This window comes from Leuciscus leuciscus (genome assembly GCF_965113295.1).
Source record: "Leuciscus leuciscus genome assembly, chromosome: 12".
Taxonomy (NCBI): domain Eukaryota; kingdom Metazoa; phylum Chordata; class Actinopteri; order Cypriniformes; family Leuciscidae; genus Leuciscus; species Leuciscus leuciscus.
In genome coordinates, this window is record NC_138736.1 from 39379223 (window position 1) to 39404688 (window position 25466).

Sequence of the window (25466 nt, forward strand, 5' to 3'; positions counted from 1 at the left end):
AGAGACACACACTTTTAAAGAATTCATGAAATTACAGGTTAAAATATTCCCGGTCGACTGACATTTGTTAAGACGTCTGTTTTAAACATTACAGTCCTCATGATGACTTTCGTTAACTTTACTTTAAGCTGGTCACTGGTTAAATGTCTGATACAGAGCTTCTTGCAACTTGAAGCAGAAAAACGGTCTCGGCGTGTGTTCATGAGCCAGCGTTTTCTCGGTCGACAAAAACTTAAAGTTCAGTTGAACTTTGAAGAAGCTGTAGGCTGTATAGTGGGCATAGGCGTAATTTATGGGTGGGACATGTCCCCACCACTTTTTGCTAAGGTCGATATTGTCCCCACCACTGTAGTAATGGTGTAGACATTTTAGGACATCCTCAGACCTCAGACATATGAAGACAAGGCATCATGCCTCAAACTAAAAGGCTTCAGTCATTGGACAAAATGGCATCGCGCCTCAGACTGAAAAGCTTCAGGTCTCAGGAAAAAACAATGCCAGGTGTCAGGTCTCGTACGAAACACCAGATCAGACGAAACAGCCTCAGACAAAAAGGCATCAGACATAAAGGCATTGGACGAAACGGCATCAGACATAAAGGCTTCTTATATTATATATGCTTTAATTAAATGTTAAAACATGCACTCGCGAAATGCATGTTCTCTTCTGTAGGTTCTGACCATTTAAATACACACAAAGTAGTCGGATCTATGTATTTATTCACGTGAAAATTCCCACCACTAACAACATATATCAGACATCGTTAAACGACAAATTAGTCCCAATGTACTATTTAAATCGATTGCTGTACATCGTAATATTATTGTTGCCTACATAAATTTTTTTTATGATTTAGCGTTGTGTTAGCAACGCCACTGATAGTGGGACACAACAGCATTCATATGTTTTCTTCTGCTGTCTCTGAAATTTAAAAACTTTAAATTAGTTTGTTTTGCACATATTATTAATCGGCTCGCCTGGCTTGAGAAAACAATGACGGTCAAATTCCTGTAACCGGAAATAAGTGAGTTGTACTATTTCAAAACGGAGGTACACATCATCTAGGTTGCCAGGTTTGCCCTTTTCAACTGTTGCTGTGGGTTCATTTCCCCCCCGCTGGTTAAAGGTTTCACATATTGCACATTTGCACAAACTGTAGCCTATTTGACTGAAATAATTGTATTGACATATTTTACATTCTCTACCAATGATAAAACTGTGCTAGATGGTGTGTTTTGTGAGTGATAGATTATTATAAATATTCTCAGCCCTCTTTAGTTGAAAATGCACATCTGTGAGAAAAAAAAATCAATATAATATATCAAAAATATAAATTGTCAAGCTTCTTCAAAGTTTATCATGACATTTATTGCCCTCATACAAAAACCACTGCTCATCACTGTGATAAAAACAAACTGGTGTAGCCTGGATAAAGTTCCTGTCTATTTCTTGTACTTATATGACTCATGACACTTTTCATTTCTCTTTTCCTGTGTGTGATGAACTGTCACGTTTCGTTGGGTATATGGATTAATAAAATTGTGTAAGTACAATGCACAACAGTGACTGTAAAACATTTTAGCTATGTTGAGTTTTGATATTTGGATAGGGTCGTTGGACTGGTTTTAGTCTATTTCTGATTGGCCTTTGGGCTGGTTCTTCTTACACAGACATGGAAACCCTGCACAGCATCATTTTTATTTCCACATTTGTTCGTCTGTGATTCTGTGAGTAGTTTTTTACAGTTTCACGCTGAAACCCAGAGATCAGGAATGGCCTCGATCACAGTTCTCCTCCTGATTTCAGCTTTATCTTCCTCTCAGAGTGGTAAGGACTCCGTTTGTTTCCATATTCTTACATTAACATGTGTCTGTAGACTGTACAGATTATTTATTCACAAGGTTCAAAATGATCTGTGCTGAGAGAATGCTGAGAAGTTTGGTACTGTTTAATATTCAGTGTGTTTTACCTTTAAATTGATCAAATTAAGGGGTAAAACTTAACACTAATGTCCTACAAGTGTGTTCTCACACTAGGCGATCTGAACCATACCTGAGCATGTTTGACCCTCAAAGTCCAGTTTGTTTGACTGGTGTGATCACTCCGTACCTGTTACCAGGTGTTGTGCCTATTTCAACTCCCTGCCCAATTATTACCTCTTGTTGAAACCACTTCCTGATAACAAAAAGAGAATAATGAGTTTATGATCAGTTGGGAAAGTGTATGATATTCGAGGGTAGTCTATCCTGTAAGCATGATTGCTCTGTGAGCCTATTATATGTTCACTGCAATAAGATTTAATAGTTTACATGAACAATTTCAGTATTAACTAATGCGGTACAGTATTTATTAATCTTTGTTTCTGTAAGTAAAAATGTAACTATTTATAATATGCTAAGTAATGTTATATGTAATATGCAACTTTTGATTTTAATAATGTATTAGTAATGTTTAAACTAACATTAACTACAATTAATAAATTCTTCAGAAGTATCTTTTTTATTTTTTAAGTAGTAATGTTTTAGTAACATTTTTAAAGTATCTTTTAAATGATACAATTTTAACTAATTATTTCGGTTAATGTGAGTAGTATAATCCACAGAGAAAGATGCGTGACACTGAATGAAATATATAAGTAAATTTAATAAACATTCAGGAAGTTCAGAATTAACTACACAACAGACAGAGACCGCATGAACTAGAAACTAAACAGAACAAGAAATTAAACATGACTTGATTGTGATACTAGTTAACTATTAAATGAAACCTCATTTTAAAGTGTTACCGATTTAGGTTAAACTTTGGACATGTGCCTGCAACAAATGATACATGACATTTTTCTTGTTTGAACAAGTTTTTCTTTTTCTTCCTTATGTCAGAAATGCACTCTCTATACTACACATACAGCGCCGTATCTAAACCTCTGATGTCTGGAGACATTTATGAATTCTACAACTCAGTCGAACTGGATGACATACAGATGAGTTTGTGTAACAGTGTGAATAAAGCAGATTTCATGACTCGATTGTGTGAGGAATCTGAGAGACTCTTTAATGAAAGTGATGATCTGCATTATAAACAACAGTGGCTTCAGATCAACATTAAAACACTGATGGACAAGAGGAATGAGAACAGCACACGGGACACAGGTAATTATGTATAGGGGACAGTGGGATCAGTTGAGGGTAAGCTGTGTCATAATTTGAATAATTGAGGAATGCAAGAGTGGTTTTTACTTCCAATAAAAATGAACAGATATGAGAACAAACAAATCACTCATGCACTGATTTGAAAGTCTAATTTGGTTGCATATTATTCATTATGCATATTATGCATATTTTCTTAAACCAACTAAACGTCTCGGTTACTAACGTAACCTCGGTTCCCTGAGATGAGGGAACGAGTATTGCGTAAGGCTTTTAAATGCGTTTTAAAACGCAGTGCAGCTGCACGAACCTATGGCGAGGGAGCTCAGACGCACGAACCAATCAGGCCGCTTCGCGCCCTGGATGCCCCTATCAGCTGAACCGTCTGTGGATGAAGAGACCATTCCCCTGGGGGAACATTGTCTCTTGATAGCATATCCGCACCCTGGTTCAGAATGCCTGGCACATGCGCCGCCCTCAGCGAGCACAGGTTGTGCTGAGCCCATAGAATGAGACTCTTGGCCATGGTGTGCAGGTTGTTTGACCTGAGATCGCCCTGGCGATTTATGTAGGACACCACTGCCATGTTGTCCGTCCGGACCAGGACATGGTGGGCTTTTAGATACGGGAGAAAAGCTTTCAGTGATAGAGCGACCGCTCTCATCTCTGGACAGTTTATATGTATAGGCGCCTCTCCGGACTTGACCATAGGCCAGAGATGGGCCTGCCCTCGTAAAGGGCCCCCCAACCTAGGTTGGAGGCGTCTGTCGAGATCACTTTTCTCTTTGAAACCACACCCATACTCACGCCTGACTGATACCAGGTAGCTGCTTTCCAGGGAGCCAGGGCTTTGATACAGCTGTGGTTCGCTCTGATTTGTAAGTAGCCAGATCGCCACGCGTGAGTCGGTACACAGGGTTTTAGGCAGCGCTGGAGAGGACGCATGTACAGTAGTCCAAGCTGGAGTACTGATGATGCTGAGGCCATGAGACCCAACATCCTCTGAAATCTCTTGAGAGGCGCGCAAGCTGCTCTGAAAGATGCTGCTAGGCATTGAATGGTGAGTGCGCGTTCTGACGTAAGGCGCACTTTCATTTGTATAGAGTCTATCACTGTACCCAGGAAAGAAATACTTTGGCTGAGAGACAGTTGATCCTGAGACCCAGGCATTCTAGATGGCTGAGGAGCCAGGATCTGTGCGTCATCAATTGTGCCTCCGATTGGGCTATAATCAGCCAATCGTCGAGGTAGTTTAACACTCGCACTCCCCGCTGTCTCAGGGGGGTGAGTGCTGCGTCCATTCACTTCGTAAATGTACGAGGTGCTAGTGATAGGCCGAACGGTAGTACTGTGTACTGGTAAGCCTGCCTCTCGAAGGCGAATCTCAGGAATGTCCTGTGATGGGGCGATGTCTGGATGTGAAAATAACTATCTTTCAGATCCACTGAGAAAAAAACAATCCCCTGGGCGAATTTGCATGAGGATTTGTTTGTTTTTCACACAGTTTTCATGTGTAGGGGTGCATACTTAATAGTGGGCACACAAACTACATTCATTACACTTCCAGCGTGAGCTGGAGGAAAGGTTGATACTGTGGGAACAGTGCTTGTGTGTAGGAGTGCGTACTTTATCGTGGGTACGTGACCTACATATGACACGGACAGAAAAGAGCTCTTTTCGTGCTTTACTTGTTTAGCTGTAAAAACGGCATTTGTTTGCAGGTGTGCGTGTTTTATAACAGACCCATTTACTGCAACATCGGTATTTCCAGCTGCCTGAAAAGAGGGGACTGGGAAATGTGTGAGACTCTTTTTGGAGATTTGTCCGGCCTCGGCGGGACTCAAACTCTCTCTCTTTCTTCCTATGGCTAGGAAGGCTTACGAGGCTCGGGGTCCAACACAATCTTGGGTCGGGGTCCCCGCCTCTCAGGGAATTGCTGGCGCTTTGCAGAGCGAGAGCTGTGACGGACTTCAGCTGCTGGGCGGGGATGAGAGACCGGGGGCGCTGATTTTACCTGCTGAGGAGGTGGCGCCTTCTTTTGGCTCGAAAAGAGCTGGAACATTTCGGGAGAAAGTGACGCATAGCCTGCGACGCTTTCTGAGCCTCAGTGTAGCGCTCCGCGAAACCTTTGACTGTTGGGCCGAACAGACCGGTAGTGGAGATCTAGAAAAGCTGCCCATGTCAGTCAAATTCAGCATTAGGTGCCATTCAAGCACCGTCAAGTTCGCCATGCTTCGTCCGATCGCCTGGGCTGTTGACTTTGTGGCTCACAGGGCTAGGTCTGTGGCGTTGCGCAGGTCCCTGAAAGCTTCCGGTTCAGGTGTATACACGGCCAGCGAGAGCTGAAGTGGCGCGGCAAGGCTTGGTCGGATGCAACGCTTTGGCTTTCCATCCTGTAGCGGTGGGCGGGCAGAGGTGTGCGGCCACCGCTTCCTCGAGGGGAGGAATCGCCTCATAACCTTTCTCCAGAGCGCCGTCTACAGTAGAGAGTGTCGAGGAGAAGGAAGGCTTTAAGCGAGCTGAGTGTGGCGCTTTCCCCAACTTCGTCAGCTCGTCATTCACTTCTGGGAAGAAGGGGGCGGGTCTCTGCTGAGGGGAACCACTCATCTAGCCTGCTGCGCGTGGGCTCCACTCGAGGCCGAGGTCTTCAACGGCCCTAATAGACCACTCGAGGCCGAGGTCTTCAACGGCCCTGGTTAGCCCTGCTCGTTCTCGCACTGAGTTGACGGTCCGGGGCCAGAAATGTAGCCCGCCGACTCGTCGCATTCGGATGCAGCGATGGAAAGGCTGTCATCCTTTCCGTAATCCTCGTCCGTTGCTCCAGGACTGGCGAGGGAGTTCCTCTAGGAGAGAGCGAGGCACATGGGGACTGGGCTGGCGTGTGTTTGCTCGTATCCGTATGCTCTGCATCCTTTGTGAGCGGTGCTTCTTTTTTCACGGCTCGAGCAAAGGGAGAGAGAGAGCGGGAAGCACGGGGTCGTTGGCGGCGGAAACAGCTAGTCGTGTGGAGATCAGGCCCTTGGCGAGTGCAGCTTCCACGTGGTCACAGCCCAGGCAGGAAGCGCAGAGGATGTGGCGGTCTCCGCCGAAGAGAGGGCTTCTGCACGAGGTGCAGGTGGTATGAGGCATTTGTAACAACGCCTTAGAAAATGCTCTTTAAGAAAATTGCGACGCAACGGCGAGCACACTAAGCGTTTAAAGGATATGGCGCACCGGATGGCACAGCAGAACAGCGGGGTGAAGGCGGCGTCCAGTGAAAACCAGGAAACCGGCGTCCTCAGAACTGCAATGCAGATGGCTTGTTCAGCTGAAGGCTTATTGACAGCACAGCTCTCCTCCACTTGTAATCTATTAGAATAATATCACTCTCACATTATTGAATCTTATCTTCTGGTCTTAATCTTCTGTGTTTCTCTAGATCGTCATGTTCTTCAGTGGAGGCATGGCTGTGCAGTTGAACGTCACTCTAATGGTTCAGTAATGTTTCTTCAAGGCACTGATGAATACGCCTATGATGGCCAGACCTTGACCTTTGACCTCTCAATGCACTGGAAGCCTTTAGTCCTCGACCATGACATCATCTGGAACAGAGAATCAGTTTCCAGCCTGGAGAGGAAATGTGTGGAAACATTAACCAGATTCACTGAGCTTCAGCGAGAGGGAAAGATCATCATGGAATGTGAGTTTACATCAGAATCTCTAGGGTTGTTATTTGAATGCATTCTTTCATGCAGGTTTATTAACAGGATCATTCATCAGAGTTTATCTAGCTTTCACAAGATCACTTCATTATTACTGTTTCATTTGCTTCATTATAACTGAACTAAATCGTGATGAAGGATGTATTTTTGTTTTTCAGTGACAGATGAAGTAAATGACCTGCTGCCGGTGCTCATTGGATTTATTGTTGCTAAAGTATTTTTTGCCATCATTCTTCTTGTTTTTTATCTGCTGAGAAAATATGTTAAACGTCGAAGTGAGTATTATTCCTGTAAGACTATACAGGATGAGTAGAAGGGCAGAATGACTGTTAATGTTTATAATTTCAGAATTTAACCAGAAACATCAGAATGAAGCCCTGGAATTATCAGAATTATCAGGTGAGTCTGAATCTTCTACAAGTCGAAACACTATAATATATTCATACATTCTGCAACACTCTCATGTAATCAGTCTTGTTGTGAATCAGAGAACAAAACTGTGTCATGAAACATTCCTCTCTGTATCTTTTAGACTTATATAGTTGTATACAACCATCATCAGGTGAGTCCATGTACAGTATATAAAATGTGTATATTTTAGGAAACTATTTGTCAGGTTGATAAGTTCAGGTATTTCTCTGCTGTTTAAAAAAAAGAAAAGAATTCTAAACAATTATAGAATTCAGTCATAGAATAGTATTCTGTGCCAATAATATATATATTGTAGTATGTTGCACAAGCTGTTTATGAGTCAAGATGCGTATCTGGCCTTAAATCTCTTTACATCTCATTCTGATGATGACAAACTGAAGTGAAATGAAGAGACTGACTGTATGTGTTACAGTAATATTTATGAACACTATTATTTACATTAATGTGTTTTGAAATAATAATTCATTCTCTACTGTACTTTCATCCAGTGTTGACATGTTCTCTCTCTCTCTCTCTCTCTCTCTCTCTCTCTCTCTCTCTCTCTCAGCTCGTAGGCGAATAAGTGAGTTCACATTCACTAATATTTACTTTCTTTAATTGTTCAATTTATTCAGCATAAAAATCAACATATCAATAAGAATCAAACTAAATCAAAACGACCCGTTCACATACAACATCATTTTATTAAATCATTCTTCGTACAAAAGTAAATCTTCTGAAATCTTTACACAGATCTCTCTGATCAAAAACTGAAGTGACATGAGATGATAGGAGGAAACTGACTGTGTTAATAATCGTTATTTTAGATGATGATGATGTATATTCGGGAACATGGGAAATGAAACCAGAACAGTTGGAGGAAATGAGTGAGTCTGAATTGTTAAAAGCTCCTGTCACTGTACAGCTGATGACTAAATGCATGGACATGTTTAATAACCATCATTTTATTCATTCTGAACTTCATCAGGACCAGAAAGATGTGCAGCTGCTTTAAACACTGATCCAGAAGAAGAAAACCCCACAGATCCCAGTGTGGAGGAGGTTCACAGTAGGTCCTGATCCTGAACACACACACACACACATACACACACAAGTTTCAAGTTTGTATTTATGTATATAGCACATTTAAAAACCGCAAACAGGGCTGACCAAAGTGCTGAACATTACGCAAGATACAGAACAAGGACATAACCACACATTCATGACAAAAGCTCACAATGAATTAAAAGCTAAAGAAAAAAAGTAGGTTTTAAGAGAGGATTTAAAAACAGTTAGAGATTGAGCCGCTCTGATGTAAACCGGAATAGGGCCAGCAATCGCAAAGGCTCGGTCTCCTCTATTTTTCAACCGTGATCTGGGGACAGACAAAAGTCTCTGATCACCAGACCTCAGGTTTGACACACACACACACTGACATACTGTTTCGTTAATGGTTCCTCTCGTTCTCTTCCAGCTGAGGAGGTTCACAGTAGGTCCTGAACACACACACACACACACACACACACTGTTTCATTAATGGCTCCTCTCGTTCTCTTTCAGCTGAGGAGGATCACAGTAGGTCCTGAACACACACTCTCTCACACATACACACACACACACACACACACACACAACACTGTTTCATTAATGGTTCCTCTCGTTCTCTTTCAGCTGAGGAGGTTCATGACACTCAAAGTCTGTGTGAAACTGAAGCGCCTCCAGCAGCAGCTCGAGGTCAGAACATCTGAATTCATCTCTTATCTGACGCTGATTCTTCATCTCACTCACTCAACGTGTCCTTCATGACTTTTATAGGTGTGATGGGCTCCAAGAACTTCTCTCTGCCTAACTTCGGTGAGTTGAGACTTTCTTGTGTTTTGTAGTTTTAGTCTGGCAGAAACACAGATGTGAAACTATAGATGTGTTTTTCCAGCCATGGAGAGAGAAGACACTGATCAGAACACCATTACCCAGAATGCCCTGCTGTTACCACTGCCAAGTAATGTTAATAGTCTCTCCTTCAAATTACATTTATGTGAAGTATACTGTAACTACTCAAATGCAGGGACGTGCACAGGGGGTTTTCTCAGGTTGCCCGGGCAACTGCCCATATGCCCTTCTCGACTCACGTTGCCCTTCCAAAAAAAAAAAAAAAACTTCAATGGATGCAGAATTTCACGTAGGCCTAGATAAAAAATAAATAATAATCGCAAATCCTCATTCACTTCCATTCGGGCACCGAAAGTGAAAGTCAGTAGGGGAAGGGCAAACTCTGTTTATGTGGCTGCAGTCTGCACGCGACCAGTGTAGCAGTCGATCAAAGAGTATAGAGGTACTTCGACTCTTTGAGTCGATTCTGTTCCCTACCGGAATTCCTGTTCCCTTTACGCAATCATACTACAAATAATGCGTAGTTGCCCAGTTACCATACCAGAGAATGTCTAATAGGAAGAGAATTGGCACTCTCTGGTTACTTCCGGTTTCTGGACTGGCTGCAGTAACACGTCTCTGTCCATGCGGGGGCGCTCGCAGGCGAGTGCAGAATGAATGGAGGTCTATGGAGCTATACCCATCAAATTCCACTTTTCTCAGGATATAATTTTTTGTCAAGTAATTTGAATGTTGTATTCGAAAGGAGATGCAAAGAAATTATACATTGCTTGGTGTTAGATTTTTTAGAGTCACTTATTTGCTTTAAAAAGTCTTTTAAAGTGTCAATGACGTCATGCACATCGTACGACCAGAGATACTGCTTTACGGCAATCCTTCAGTCACTTTGGTGCTTTCGCGCTCTGCACTTTCTTTTCTCTCGAAGCATCGACAACACAGCTGACACAGGTAAACACACAACACAGCTGACACAGGTAAACACACAACACAGCTGACACAGGTAAACACACAACACAGCTGACACAGGTAAACACACAACACAGCTGACACAGGTAAATACACAACACAGCTGACACAGGTAAATACACAACACAGCTGACACAGGTAAACACACAACACAGCTGACACAGGTAAACACACAACACAGCTGACACAGGTAAACACACAACACAGCTGACACAGGTAAACGCACAACACAGCTGACACAGGTAAACGCACAACACAGCCGACACAGGGAAACACACAACACAGCTGACACAGGGAAACACACAACACAGCTGACACAGGTAAACGCACAACACAGCCGACACAGGGAAACACACAACACAGCTGACACAGGTAAATACACAACACAGCCGACACAGGGAAACACACAACACAGCTGACACAGGTAAACACACAACACAGCTGACACAGGTAAACACACAACACAGCTGACACAGGTAAACACACAACACAGCTGACACAGGTAAACACACAACACAGCTGACACAGGTAAACGCACAACACAGCCGACACAGGGAAACACACAACACAGCCGACACAGGGAAACACACAACACAGCCGACACAGGTAAATACACAACACAGCTGACACAGGGAAACACACAACACAGCTGACACAGGTAAATACACAACACAGCTGACACAGGTAAACGCACAACACAGCTGACACAGGGAAACACACAACACAGCTGACACAGGGAAACACACAACACAGCTGACACAGGTAAATACACAACACAGCTGACACAGGTAAACACAACACAGCTGACACAGGGAAACACACAACACAGCTGACACAGGTAAACACACAACACAGCCGACACAGGTAAACGCACAACACAGCCGACACAGGTAAACGCACAACACAGCCGACACAGGTAAACGCACAACACAGCTGACACAGGTAAACGCACAACACAGCTGACACAGGGAAACACACAACACAGCTGACACAGGGAAACACACAACACAGCTGACACAGGGAAACACACAACACAGCTGACACAGGGAAACACACAACACAGCTGACACAGGTAAATACACGTGCTAGAAGAGTTTTTGTTTTGTTTGTTTCTGGTCCCGCTTCGGATGCCACGATGCCTTCAAGCGGTATCTCTGGTCGTAATCAGTTCTTCACTGACCAATCAGCGTTCATTAGCAGAATGCTAGCGTGTTATGGGCAACAACAACTCAACCTGTAAGAAATCGAAAGGACATAAGTACTCGTTCATTCAACTTTCAACCTATAACCCATGTTGAACTTGCAAAACCTACAATAAAATCTGAGATTTCTCAACGGCAATCGGGTGAAAAAGACAAATTTAGCCGTCTAGCCCCATAGACTCCCATTCATTCTGCACTCGCCCGCGATCACCTCCAGTGGAATTCTAATGGAACTGCAACCAAGATCGATACAATGGGGCTAATAGGAAGTGCCAAGGCTCTCCGTAGACGGGCTCTGACCATACGTACCATCAGAACTGAATACGAGCAAGAAGCACAACTGAATGTACGGGAAGCCAAAAGGTTAAAAAAGGATTGTATTTTTCCCCGAAATTTAAGCGGTTTTTTTTTTGTTGTTGTTTTTATTAGAAGCGAGTTTTTTCCCCATCTGTCAATTCAATCCAGATTATTTCTTTTCAAATTTAAAAACAAAAACAAAAAACAAACAAACAAACAATAAACAATAATACGAGGAACTCTTTTTCTCATGTGTATTTTGGTGACATTTAATATATTGTTAATACATTTTGTATACTGTCTACAATCTTTTGCAATCTTTATAAATAATAATAAGATCATAATGAGGCATTGAGTTTCAGGTCAGAGCAACTGCCCCTCAAAATTCCTGTGCACATCCCTGCTCAAATGGTTGCCATATCTGTGCTGATTATGAAGATATTATAATGCTGTTATTCTGTGTTTAGGACGCTGCAGATCCAAGGACATTTCACTGCCAAACCTCAGTAATGTTTCAGTTCATTTCAACTAAAGATAAACAACATATTCATCCATTTGCACTTGAAATGTTTGCTATTTAATTTTGGTGTTTCTGAACCAGAAACACACAAGTTCTCCGGTTTTAAATGGGCATCAGTTGAAATGAAATGTTGTGTTGTTTTCTTCAGCTCAAGACAGAAAGGACAGCGATGACTCCGGTTAGAAGATCGAGGATGTTCAGGTTGTTTTGAAGAATCAGATCTAGAGCTTTACTTCCATCATCAAAGCCTAAAGAACATGGAAATCTGAACATCACAGTCATTTATACATGTTTAATTATAAACCCGTGGCCATTAATATGAGGTTTATCACAGCGTTTACAAGAGCATCAGGAGGTCAAACATCAGATCAGCCGTGTGGATATTTCAGCACATCCTCAATGAACCAGCAAAATGCCGTTACATTTATTTACATGATTATTGTTTTACTTGCATGAAAATCCCAGTGAACTCCGTCTACCTCTGGAGGAGTGTTATAAACGCATGAGTCATTATTATGACCGCCGCTAGCGTAGCTAGCCGGTCATATAGGGATTGTCAAAGTTTTTTTTTTTTTTTTTTTTTGTCACCTTACTGAATTTTTCGTCAACGATACCAGGGACACCGAAGCACCGGGGAACATGAAATTTGGTGGGCATGTAGCCCCACTAGACTTCTAAGGAAAAATTTCGTTTGTTCCCCGGGGGCCACTCCCCCCCCCGCGCTGGGCCCCCCCAAACCCAAAAAAATGCAGTTTTTCCTAAATAACTACCTGAACCGTGGCACAGAGGATGAAGAAATTTTTATGGTATGTTGGTCTACTAGACTTTTACGGAAAAATTTTGTTTGGTCCCCGGGGGCCACTTCCCCCCCCGCGCTGGGGCCCCCCAAACCCAAAAAAATGCAGTTTTTCCTAAATAACTACCTGAACCGTGGCACAGAGGATGAAGACATTTTTATGGTATGTTGGTCTACTAGACTTTTACGGAAAAATTTAATTTGGTCCCCGGGGGCCACTTCCCCCCCCCCCCCCCGCGCTGGGGCCCCCGTAAATTTTTCGTCAACCATACCAGGGACACCGAAACACCGGGGAACATGAAATTTGGTGGGCATGTAGCCCCACTAGACTTCTAAGGAAAAAATTTCGTTTGGTCCCCGGGGGCCACTCCCCCCCCGCGCTGGGCCCCCCCAAACCCAAAAAAATGCACTTTTTCCTAAATAACTACCTGAACCGTGGCACCGAGGATGAAGAAATTTTTATGGTATGTTGGTCTACTAGACTTTTACGGAGTGAGTGGAATAACGGAGTGAGTGGAATAACGGAGTAAGAGTGGAATAACGGAGTAAGAGTGAAATAACGGAGTGAGTGGAATAACGGAGTAAGAGTGAAATAACGGAGTGAGTGGAATAACGGAGTGAGTGGAATAACGGAGTGAGTGGAATAACGGAGTAAGTGGAATAACGGAGTGAGTGGAATAACGGAGTGAGTGGAGTAATGGAGTAAGTGGAATAATGGAGTGAGTGGAATAACGGAGTAAGTGGAATAATGGAGTGAGTGGAATAATGGAGTAAGTGGAATAACGGAGTGAGTGGAATAATGGAGTGAGTGGAGTAATGGAGTAAGTGGAATAACGGAGTAAGTGGAATAACGGAGTAAGAGTGGAATAACGGAGTAAGAGTGGAATAACGGAGTGAGTGGAATAACGGAGTAAGAGTGGAATAATGGAGTAAGAGTGGAATAACGGAGTGAGTGGAATAACGGAGTAAGAGTGGAATAACGGAGTGAGTGGAATAACGGAGTGAGTGGAATAACGGAGTAAGTGGAATAACGGAGTGAGTGGAGTAATGGAGTAAGTGGAATAACGGAGTGAGTGGAATAACGGAGTGAGTGGAATAACGGAGTAAGTGGAATAACGGAGTGAGTGGAGTAATGGAGTAAGTGGAATAATGGAGTGAGTGGAATAACGGAGTAAGTGGAATAATGGAGTGAGTGGAATAATGGAGTAAGTGGAATAACGGAGTGAGTGGAATAATGGAGTGAGTGGAGTAATGGAGTAAGTGGAATAATGGAGTGAGTGGAATAATGGAGTAAGTGGAATAACGGAGTAAGTGGAATAACGGAGTAAGTGGAATAATGGAGTAAGTGGAATAATGGAGTAAGTGGAATAACGGAGTAAGTGGAATAATGGAGTAAGTGGAATAACGGAGTAAGTGGAATAATGGAGTGAGTGGAATAACGGAGTAAGTGGAATAATGGAGTAAGTGGAATAACGGAGTAAGTGGAATAATGGAGTAAGTGGAATAACGGAGTAAGTGGAATAATGGAGTGAGTGGAATAACGGAGTGAGTGGAATAATGGAGTAAGTGGAATAATGGAGTAAGTGGAATAACGGAGTGAGTGGAATAATGGAGTAAGTGGAATAATGGAGTAAGTGGAATAACGGAGTAAGTGGAATAATGGAGTGAGTGGAATAACGGAGTGAGTGGAATAATGGAGTAAGTGGAATAATGGAGTGAGTGGAATAACAGAGTGAGTGGAATAATGGAGTAAGTGGAATAATGGAGTAAGTGGAATAATGGAGTGAGTGGAATAACAGAGTGAGTGGAATAATGGAGTAAGTGGAATAATGGAGTAAGTGGAATAATGGAGTAAGTGGAATAATGGAGTAAGTGGAATAATGGAGTAAGTGGAATAAAACGGAGTAAGTGGAATGTGCTGAAAGTGCGTCAGTTGTTTGAATGAATCCGCAGTGGTGTAAAGTATTGGAGTAAATGCAATTAGTTACTGTACTTAAGTATCTTTTTGGCTACTTTGTAGTTTTACTGAGTATCAAATATATTAGCAACTTTTAATCTCTACTTGACTACATTTTTAAATATTGTAAATGTACTTTTTACTCCAATACATTTGCGATGAGTGATGCAATTAGGCACATTATTTTATGGCACCTAACTTTTTCTGCTATAAAGAAGTGATATCGCCGTGAAGAACCACATCTTGTGTGTTTTGCCTTTATCACCAAAACTTGTCAAGGCTTATGTGAATGCGAGTGCATTAGCAGTTTCTGAATCTTGATTTGGGAGATGAGGACATGACATGCAGCGGTGATGAGGCCGAAACCAGCACATTTAGTGCAAGTAGATTTGACGATTTAATTTTACTTAACATAATTTGATTTAGGCTGTCCACTATATTGATGATATCTTTTGATGGATATATTGGTTTACTTATGGCCTTGGTGCACTTGAGCTCAACTGAGACTTGAGAGTTTGTAGATGTTTAAGAGGCTGTTGTATTGACCTTTATTCATTGCAATATTTATGTGTTTTATTTTGATTTTAGAAAATGAACACGATTTCTCATATAAAAGAAATCTAAAATGTTTTTCTTATTTTCACTGTCATGTCTCTATAGGTGTCGAGGACTAGTGCATCTTTGAGTCTATATATGAGTAAAATACTGTTAAAATCAGATACTCCAAGACTTTTACTCTAGTCGTATTGGAATTGGTGACTGTAACTTGTAATGGAGTCATTTTCGCTGTATCTGTATGTGACACCCACTAGGGCCAAATAAAAAAAGGGAAAAGAAACAGATCTATCACAGAAGACAATAAGTTGTAGAAAAATACAAAATTCTTTATTAAACAATACCATAAAATTATTCAGGGCATGAACTGATTCAGCTGACAGGGGGAGCAATTTCTCAATTTGTCCAACTAGGAATACAAAAAAAAAAATAACTATACAGGGGACACTTCACTGCATTCTGTGAAAACCACAGCAAACCCCCATAAGCCTTTCACTGCAAACAGGAGTATGTGATACACGTTCACAATTAATAACCACACAAATCAACCCACAATTAAATTGTACTCCCAGTTCTCCACCGACCACGATGGGAAACTACCCCCTGCTGCTTAATCAAGGGTGAAAAACAGTTTAAATTAAATACATAATTTAAAGACAAAAAAAGACAACAAAAAATAGATAAATAAACAAAGCCAGCGACAAATCAACCAATAGATTAAACAAAAAAACAATTAACAAACAACAACCACACATAAAGCTGGCTAGGAAATTAATTACCACAAATAAGTCAGGGAGGGAGCAGTCAATTTCACAATTGTCACATAAAACCAAACCAAACATAAGACAAAAAAAAAATAAAAAAAATAAGAGAACAGCGACTAGCAATCAACATCCAACACCCTATAACAAAACAGAATATTTTTCATGAGTGTCAGTTACATCCAGATAACAAACAAACAACAAACTCAAAATTAATAACCATACCTTTAAGGTGCACAGCCAGACAAATACATGGTGGTCCTGAATTTATTCCATCAGGCAAACAGTTCTAAAATATAATACAATAATCATATTACCATAATTACAAACTCATACCCACATGATGCATTAATGGATTCAAATACCCCCAATTAATAAAAAATAAATAATAATAAATAAATCTAAACTGGTGCTGGTGACTGCATCAGTACAATAAAAACATCCCTTGTAATAGTACACCAAAAAAATACAGGTTTACCTTCAATACGCTGATTTCACGCAGCCATTATTTTGAAATCGAAAGCGAGGCTCCGGTGGGAAGAAAACCGGAAGTGTCGCCTTTAATCACAGGAGAGTCGTGAATGCGATGGCGTATTGTTGTGTTAAATTATGTTGTGTCAATTCTAAAAATGTACATACATTTCTTTCATACTTTAGACTATATACAGTGAAATTCATTTATAAATAAAATACATTTTTTATATATAATTCAGAATGTAAAAAAAGAAGCAGGAATGAACTATATACATATCCTATATTGGATATTAACATCCAATAGTGTAAATCGCGGCAGCAGCTTCAGGTTGGTTAGCCAAGGCATTGTTGTTTATCGTTACTTCCGGGGTTCTTCCCACCGGAGCCTCACTTTCGATTTCAAAATGGCGGCTGCGTGAATTCAGCGTATTGAGAAAAAAGAAGTACACCACAGGACACCCAGTCCCAAACGGCTAACTGATGCTGCAAGGACCCTGGCTGCCTTTCCATGTTGCCTGTCCTTTAAATTGGGCCACCCTATCAGCAATCTGTAATGGGATGGGTAGTTGCTTCACAATCCCCTCCCCTTCTCCTGCTTACCTTGCTACATGTACTTTTACTCAAGTATGGCCCCGGAGAAGCGCGGTCACGCCATCTACGCTAAAAATATATTGCGCGTCTACACAAGGTTGCGTGGTATAAGGTGTAGGCGCTTGGTGTCGGTAGACTTTAAAAAAAATATATATAATAAAATAAATAAAATCAAATTGTTTTCTGCAAACTCCACCAGATTATTGTTCTACTTATCACTACCACTGTGGGGAATTTCATGTTGCTTTACTTGTTTAATTCAGCATAAACACACAACAGGTGTGTTGTGACACCTCCAGTAGTGATCACAAAATTAGGCTATTTATTTATTCACAATTACGTCAGTATAGGTGCTCGATTAATCTGTCAGTCACTACTGGAAGTGTCACAACACACAGCGACATGTTCCGCGACGCAATAATGTCAGTAGGCTAACACATGCCAGTGATGTCAGTGACACATGCCACTATCCACTGCCACACGCCAATGAAGACCAGATGTGCCAATACTCATAGTGACATGTGCCATTGGATACTGCTACTGGAGACTCACACACATCACGAATGTGGTTTTACAGGTTTTACAGTTTCACGTTGAAACCCATCATCAATGGCCTCAGTCAAAGTTCTCCTTGTGGTTTCGGCTATTGTCGCCTCTCACAGTGGTAAGAAATCTCTTATTCTGACCCGGTTAAACTTTGCATTCACATGTGTCTGTATTTTTAATAATGTATTAGTAAATATTGAAATGAACTAACTCAGATTAGTAAGTGTTTCACAAGTAGGCTATTGTTCATTGTTAGTTCATGTTATGTAGTTTACTAATATTAACAAATTAAACCTCATTGTAAAGTGTTACTGAATTATATGAAACTTTGTAGATATGCCTGTATTAAATGAATCATGCATTTTACCTGTTTAAACTTGTTTATTCTGTCTTCCTCGTGTCAGAAATGTAGTAAAGAGTGCTCAGAAAACTCTGATGTCTTCATTATTTTTACTATGTGAAACTTTGCATTCACCTTTAGTTGCACTAGTAGATTATGCTAACGCATTTAAATCAAGTAAATGTGTTTATGGGCAAAAAGACTTTTGTCGAGAGAATGCTGAAAAGTTTGGTTGAACTTGATAGGCTATTGATTTATAATTATAGTTTGTTATATAATTATGTTTAATCCATTTAGTTTCCTTTAGATTTATTCTTCCAGTGTGCTTCTACTTTTTGCCTTTGAATTTGGCAGGTTCATGTTTAAACTCTGTTTCTTACTTGTGTTAACTTGTTTCTTCCTCATGTCAGAAATGCACTCTCTATACTACACATACAGCGCCGTATCTAAACCTCTGGTGTCTGGAAAAGAGTATGAATTCTACAACTCAGTCGAACTGGATGACATACAGATGAGTTTGTGTAACAGTGTGAATAAAGCAGATTTCATGACTCGATTGTGTGAGGAATCTGAGAGACTCTTTAATGAAAGTGATGATCTGCATTATAAACAACAGTGGCTTCAGATCAACATTAAAACACTGATGGACAAGAGGAATGAGAACAGCACACGGGACACGGGTAATTATGTTTATGTTTAGGGTAAACTTATGACAAGCAATGCGAGCAAATTTCATTTCTATTGAAAATTAACATACATGAGATCAAACAATTTACTAATGCTGATTTGAACGTCAAAATTGGCTGCATATTATTCACATTCTCTTAAATCGGTTGATTTTATATAATTTTTGCAGTTAACTAGCATGTACAATATACATACACTCATCTAAAGGATTATTAGGAACACCTGTTCAATTTCTCATTAATGCAATTATCTAATCAACCAATCACATGGCAGTTGCTTCAATGCATTTAGGGGTGTGGTCCTGGTCAAGACAATCTCCTGAACTCCAAACTGAATGTCAGAATGGGAAAGAAAGGTGATTTAAGCAATTTTGAGCGTGGCATGGTTGTTGGTGCCAGACAGGCCGGTCTGAGTATTTCACAATCTGCTCAGTTATGGGATTTTCACGCACAACCATTTCTAAGGTTTACAAAGAATGGTGTGAAAAGGGAAAAACATCCAGTATGCGGCAGTCCTGTGGGCAAAAATGCCTTGTTGATGCTAGAGGTCAGAGGAGAATGGGCCGACTGATTCAAGCTGATAGAAGAGCAACTTTGACTGAAATAACCACTCGTTACAACCGAGGTATGCAGCAAAGCATTTGTGAAGCCACAACACGCACAACCTTAAGGCGGATGGGCTACAACAGCAGAAGACCCCACCGGGTACCACTCATCTCCACTACAAATAGGAAAAAGAGGCTACAATTTGCACGAGCTCACCAAAATTGGACAGTTGAAGACTGGAAAAATGTTGCCTGGTCTGATGAGTCTCGATTTCTGTTGAGACATTCAGATGGTAGAGTCAGAATTTGGCGTAAACAGAATGAGAACATGGATCCATCATGCCTTGTTTCCACTTTGCAGGCTGGTGGTGGTGGTGTAATGGTGTGGGATGTTTTCTTGGCACACTTTAGGCCCCTTAGTGCCAATTGGGCATCGTTTAAATGCCACGGCCTACCTGAGCATTGTTTCTGACCATGTCCATCCCTTTATGATCACCTTGTACCCATCCTCTGATGGCTACTTCCAGCAGGATAATGCACCATGTCACAAAGCTCGAATCATTTCAAATTGGTTTCTTGAACATGACAATGAGTTCACTGTACTAAAATGGCCCCCACAGTCACCAGATCTCAACCCAATAGAGCATCTTTGGGATGTGGTGGAACGGGAGCTTTGTGCCCTGGATGTGCATCCCACAAATCTCCATCAACTGCAAGATGCTATCCTATCAATATGGGCCAACATTTCTAAAGAATGCTTTCAGCACCTTGTTGAATCAATGCCACGTAGAATAAAGGCAGTTCTGAAGGCGAAAGGGGGTCAAACACAGTATTAGTATGGTGTTCCTAATAATCCTTTAGGTGAGTGTATATTTTAGAACATGATAAGTTTGTTTTGAGAGAGTAAATGTTCTACCATTTAGAAAATGTACTTTGGTAAGCAAATACATTTCACAGTTAAATCTTCTACTTGTAATATTTATTTAATAAAAAAAAAGATTACAATTTTATCTTCTGTTCTTAATCTTCTGTGTTTCTCTAGATCTTCATGTTCTTCAGTGGAGGCACGGCTGTGCAGTTGAATGTCACTCTAATGGTTCAGTAATGTTTCTTCAAGGCTCTGATGAATACTCCTATGATGGCCAGCCCTTGACCTTTGACCTCTCAATGCACTGGAAGCCTTTAGTCCTCGACCATGACATCATCTGGGACAGAGAATCAGTTTCCAGCCTGGAGAGGAAATGTGTGGAAACATTAACCAGATTCACTGAACTTCAGCGAGAGGGAAAGATCATCATGGAATGTGAGTTTACATCAGAATCTCTAGGGTTGTTATTTGAATGCATTCTTTCATGCAGGTTTATTATCTTCATTGTCTGTCCTGCAGCTCGTCCTCGTGTTCACACTCTTGTAAAAGCGTCTGGATCTTCAGTCTCGTCTCTGCTGGTGTGTTTGGCCACAGGCTTCTACCCTAAACATGTGCAGATGGAGATCAGACACGATCAGACGCCGGTCCCTGATGATCAGCTGAACTCAGAGGGAATCAGACCGAACGCTGACGGATCCTTTCAGCTGAAGAAGAGCCTGGAGATCCTGCCGTCTGAAAGATCCCAGTATCAGTGTGTGGTGAAGCACCAGACTCTGACTGAACCGCTCATCATCCGCTGCGGTAACAGGATCATTCATCAGAGTTTATCTAGCTTTCACAAGATCACTTCATTATTACTTTTTTGTTTGCTTCATTAGAACTGAACTAAATATTTTTGTTTTTCTGTGACAGGAGTGAATGTCCGGCTGCGGGTGCTCACTGGATTTATAGTTGCTTTAGTTGTTCTTGTCATCATTCTTCTTGTTTTTTATCTGCTGAGAAAATTTGTTAAACGTCGAAGTGAGTATTATTTCTGTAAGACCTTTATATAGGATGAGTAGAAGGGCAGAATGACTGTTAATATTTATCATTTCAGATTTTCACCAGAAACATTTGAATGAAGCCCTATATTTATCATTACGTGAGTCTGACTCTTCTACAAGTCGAAACTCTATAATATATTCATACATTCTGCAACACTCTCATGTAATCAGTCTTGTTGTGAATCAGAGAACAGAACTGTGTCATTAAACATTCCTCTCTGTATCTTTTAGACAGTCGTTTTGGTAGAGAATCAGAAGAATGTGAGTCCATGTACAGATCTAAAATTTGTATATTTTAGGAAACATTTTTAGAGCTTTCAGAACAATTATAGAATTCAGTCATAGAATAGTATTCTGTGCCAATTATATATATATATATATATATATATATATATATATATATATATATATATATATATATATATATATATATATATATATATATGAAGAGACTGACTTATGAACACAAATCATAATCTCTGAATTATTTACATTAAAGGTACAATATGTCAGATTTTTGCATTAAAATATCATAACGCCAGTGTTATATATTTTGTTAAGTTGATTACTTATAATATCCCAAATGTTTCCAACTATTTTTAAATCATGAGAAAATTGCGATTTTAACCAAGGAAACGGGGCGTTAGAGCAGGGGTGAGCTGGGAGTCGCCAGTCAATGTCATAGTCATATCCGCGTTACCCTCGGTTTCCGCTCGTACTGCGTGGAGTCCTGGACAAATGCGGAAGTTGTAGTTGTAGCGTCTATCAAGCGACAAACGTTAGCTTTGCTGCGTCCCAATTCGCCTACTTATACTACGCCCTAAAATTATGTACTCTTTTTGTGAAGAAGAAGTACATACTTTTGAGTATGTAGCAAAAGAGTAGGCAAGCTTTGGGACATACTACTTAACGGACAGATCTGTCGCGTGCATCCTGTCACCGTAAACTGGTGTTTATGGCCATGTAAATAAATATAGTTATACATAAAGATTAATCAGTATTTTGGCAAATGATGTGGGTATGTTCGAATGTACTTTTACAACAATTGTTCAGAACATGTAAAACTGCGCCGCGTTATCACAACAATGAATTATTACACAAATACAGTAACATCTATGATAACCAATTTAATATTAAACCTTACTTTTCTTGCGGTTAATTCATTTTAATGAAATAAAAGCATGTCATTAAACGCCTCAGAGCCTACAATTACCAGAATTACCAAAATTACCAGAATCATGTGAGTCTGACTCTTCTACAAGTCGAAACTCTATAATATATTCATACATTCTGCAACACTCTCATGTAATCAGTCTTGTTGTGAATCAGAGAACAGAACTGTGTCATTAAACATTCCTCTCTGTATCTTTTAGACAGGTATGGTTATCATGGACCAATGGTAGGTGAGTCCATGTACAGTATATAAAATGTGTATATTTTTGGAAACTAGTTGTCAGGTTGATAAATTCAGGTATTTCTCTGATGATTCTGATGATGACAAACTGAAGTGAAATGAAGAGACTGATTGTTAATATTTGTGAGCAGAAATCATAATCTCTGAATTATGTCTCTCTCTCTCTCTCTCTCTCTCTCTCTCTCTCTCTCTCTCTCTCTCTCTCTCTCTCTCTCTCTCTCTCTCTCTCTCTCAGGTTGTGCAAGTATGTGAGTTCACATTCACTAATATTTACTTTCTGTAATTGTTCAATTTAGCATAAAAATCAACATATCATTAAGAAGCAAACTACATCAAAATGACCCGTTCACATTCAACATCATTTTATTAAATCATTCTTCGTACAAAAGAAAATCTTCTGAAATCTTTACACAGATCTCTCTGATCATAAACTGAAGTGACATGAGATGATATGAGGAAACTGACTGTGTTAATAATCGTTATTTTAGGTTCAAGTGGAACATGGAAAATGAAACCAGAACTGTTGGAGGAAATGAGTGAGTCTGAATTGTTAAAAAGCTCCTGTCACTGTACAGCTGATGACTAAATGCATGGACATGTTTAATAACCATCATTTTATTCATTCTGAACTTCATCAGGACCAGAAAGATGTGCAGCTGCTTTAAACACTGATCCAGAAGAAGAAAACCCCACAGATCCCAGTGTGGAGGAGGATCACAGTAGGTCCTGAACACACACTGACACACACACACACACACACACACACACACACACACACACACACACACACACACAGTTTCATTAATGGTTCCTCTCGTTCTCTTTCAGCTGAGGAGGTTCACAGTAGGTCCTGAACACACACACACACACACACACACACACACACACACACACACACACACACACACACACACACACACACACACACACACACACACACACACACACACACACACACACACACACACACACACACACACACACACACACACTGTTTCATTAATGGCTCCTCTCGTTCTCTTTCAGCTGAGGAGGTTCATGACACTCAAAGTCTGTGTGAAACTGAAGCGACTCCAGCAGCAGCTCGAGGTCAGAACATCTGAATTCATCTCTTATCTGACGCTGATTCTTCATCTCACTCACTCAACGTGTCCTTCATGACTTTTATAGGTGCGATGGGCTCCAAGAACTTCTCTCTGCCTAACTTTGGTGAGTTGAGACTTTCTTGTGTTTTGTAGTTTTAGTCTGTCAGAAACACAGATGTGAAACTATAGATGTGTTTTTCCAGCCATGGAGAGAGAAGACACTGATCAGAACACCATTACCCAGAATGCCCTGCTGTTACCACTGCCAAGTAATGTTAATAGTCTCTCCTTCAAATCACATTTCATTATAATGTGAAACATACTGTAACTACTCAAAAGGTTGCCATATCTGTGCTGATTATGAAGATATTATAATGCTGTTATTCTGTGTTTCAGGACGCTGCAGATCCAAGGACATTTCACTGCCAAACCTCAGTAATGTTTCAGTTCATTTCAATAAAGATAAACATATTCATCCATTTGCACTTGAAATGTTTGCTATTTAATTTTGGTGTTTTTGAACCAGAAACACACAAGTTCTCCGGTTTTAAATGGCTGTCAGTTGAAATGAAATGTTGTGTTGTTTTCTTCAGCTCAAGACAGAAAGGACAGCGATGACTCCGGTTAGAAGATCGAGGATGTTCAGGTTGTTTTGAAGAATCAGATCTAGAGCTTTACTTCCATCATCAAAGCCTAAAGAACATGGAAATCTGAACATCACAGTCATTTATACATGTTTAATTATAAACCCGTGGCCATTAATATGAGGTTTATCACAGCGTTTACAAGAGTATCAGGAGGTCAAACATCAGATCAACCGTGTGGATATTTCAGCACATCCTCAATGAACCAGCAAAATGACGTTACATTTATTTACATGATTGTTGTTTTACTTGCATGAAAATCCCAGTGAGCTCCGTCTACCTCTGGAGGAGTGTTAGAAACGGATGACAGTCATTATCTATATTTGTATTAGAAATGTGTTAATTAACAAAGGACCTTTTGAAATCAATGATTTTATGAACAGTCATTTATACATTTCATAAACAGTCATTTATACATTAAAAATGTAAAACCATCGATTTCAAAAGGTAATTTGTGTTTCGAATGTGTTGGTTTATGTTCAAAATAGATGCATTACAAAGTTTATAAATGATATTACGCACCAAAACTGAGTTCTGTTCCTTTCTCATTTTCTTCATCTTCTAAATATCTCTAAAATCAAGTTGTTTTATAAAAAATAAAAAAAACAGACATTCCTTGACCCTTATAATCTGCAAATACTCACGTGTCATCCTTAAAAATCTGTGCTCATGTGATCGGTGTCCAGTCAATGACAACTTTAACGTTTACAGTATCATCCTTCACAGGAGACTGAAATGTTGTAATACATTTTTTTTTCCCAGCATCTGCAAACCTGCTTATCCCTGCAAAACCTTCCTCACTCCATCAGAAACGTGGACATTTTAAATGTTGAGCATGATTTTATCGTTTAAAATTATGCCAAGCCCCATTTCGTTTCAAGGATTTAATGTGAAACTGGCAACAGAACTAATCGTCTTAGGAATTTCACCCCTTTTAGAGCAAAAACAAATATTCTAATAAAGAATTGAGATTAAAACATTAAATTCAAGCTGACCTTTCACATCCCTCCTTCTTCCATGCATGGTGA

The 25466-nt window shown here is 40.4% G+C and overlaps 4 protein-coding genes and 1 long non-coding RNA gene across 9 annotated transcripts in view; 3 read left to right on the plus strand and 2 right to left on the minus strand.

Annotated features, from left to right (window-relative positions):
• LOC309510597 (H-2 class I histocompatibility antigen, Q10 alpha chain-like) overlaps positions 1 to 12660 on the plus strand; it is an 80052-nt gene extending 67392 nt beyond the window's left edge. Inside the window, exons 13-15 of the mRNA XM_082185458.1 lie at positions 9192 to 9257; positions 12081 to 12119; positions 12282 to 12660. Coding sequence (XP_082041584.1) covers positions 9192 to 9257; positions 12081 to 12119; positions 12282 to 12316 — 140 coding nt within the window. The 3' untranslated portion in view covers positions 12317 to 12660. The remainder of the gene's footprint in view (positions 1 to 9191; positions 9258 to 12080; positions 12120 to 12281) is intronic.
• On the plus strand, positions 1528 to 22825 carry LOC309510603 (HLA class I histocompatibility antigen, alpha chain E-like). 5 transcript variants are annotated; one of them, XM_082185470.1, is made up of 7 exons: positions 1528 to 1827; positions 18564 to 18833; positions 20427 to 20687; positions 20772 to 21053; positions 21165 to 21272; positions 21349 to 21364; positions 22492 to 22825. In XM_082185470.1, the coding sequence occupies exons 1-7, from the start codon at positions 1773 to 1775 to the stop codon at positions 22643 to 22645; spliced, it is 1146 nt and encodes a 381-aa protein (XP_082041596.1). In that variant the 5' UTR covers positions 1528 to 1772; the 3' UTR covers positions 22646 to 22825. The 5 variants fall into 5 exon arrangements, with proteins under 5 accessions (XP_082041596.1, XP_082041598.1, XP_082041599.1 ...); XM_082185472.1 differs by lacking the exon at positions 22492 to 22825 and adding an exon at positions 21531 to 21687 and having other exon boundaries at positions 1529 to 1827; positions 21349 to 21393; XM_082185473.1 differs by lacking the exon at positions 22492 to 22825 and adding an exon at positions 21527 to 21687 and having other exon boundaries at positions 1531 to 1827; positions 21349 to 21393.
• LOC309510622 lies at positions 8321 to 23641 on the minus strand. Its single transcript, XR_014210406.1, has 3 exons — positions 23462 to 23641; positions 8679 to 8840; positions 8321 to 8340 (listed from the first exon to the last, which is right to left on the minus strand). It is a non-coding gene; the product is annotated as an uncharacterized lncRNA (long non-coding RNA).
• On the minus strand, positions 9264 to 11628 carry LOC309510704 (uncharacterized protein; the record flags this gene model as incomplete). Its single annotated transcript, XM_082185576.1, has 3 exons — positions 9264 to 10269; positions 10450 to 11199; positions 11617 to 11628. The coding sequence occupies 3 exons, from the start codon at positions 11626 to 11628 to the stop codon at positions 10030 to 10032; spliced, it is 1002 nt and encodes a 333-aa protein (XP_082041702.1). The 3' UTR covers positions 9264 to 10029.
• Positions 22994 to 25427, plus strand: LOC309510612 (uncharacterized protein). The gene is made up of 7 exons (XM_082185485.1): positions 22994 to 23245; positions 23348 to 23428; positions 23736 to 23798; positions 23880 to 23918; positions 23998 to 24063; positions 24191 to 24229; positions 24388 to 25427. The coding sequence occupies exons 1-7, from the start codon at positions 23161 to 23163 to the stop codon at positions 24420 to 24422; spliced, it is 408 nt and encodes a 135-aa protein (XP_082041611.1). The 5' UTR covers positions 22994 to 23160; the 3' UTR covers positions 24423 to 25427.
• The last annotated feature ends 39 nt before the right edge of the window (positions 25428 to 25466 follow it).

Bases quoted from the DNA above. Each gene is read 5' to 3' on its own strand.
- LOC309510603 (XM_082185470.1), top strand. From the start codon at position 1,773: ATGGCCTCGATCACAGTTCTCCTCCTGATTTCAGCTTTATCTTCCTCT. The intron at 1,828-18,563 runs GTAAGGACTCCG...TCCTCATGTCAG, and splicing joins TTTATCTTCCTCTCAGAGTG to AAATGCACTCTCTATACTAC. The intron at 21,054-21,164 runs GTAACAGGATCA...TTTCTGTGACAG, and splicing joins ACCGCTCATCATCCGCTGCG to GAGTGAATGTCCGGCTGCGG.
- LOC309510612 (XM_082185485.1), top strand. From the start codon at position 23,161: ATGAGGAAACTGACTGTGTTAATAATCGTTATTTTAGGTTCAAGTGGA. The intron at 23,429-23,735 runs GTAGGTCCTGAA...GTTCTCTTTCAG, and splicing joins CAGTGTGGAGGAGGATCACA to CTGAGGAGGTTCATGACACT. The intron at 24,230-24,387 runs GTAATGTTTCAG...TGTTTTCTTCAG, and splicing joins CATTTCACTGCCAAACCTCA to CTCAAGACAGAAAGGACAGC.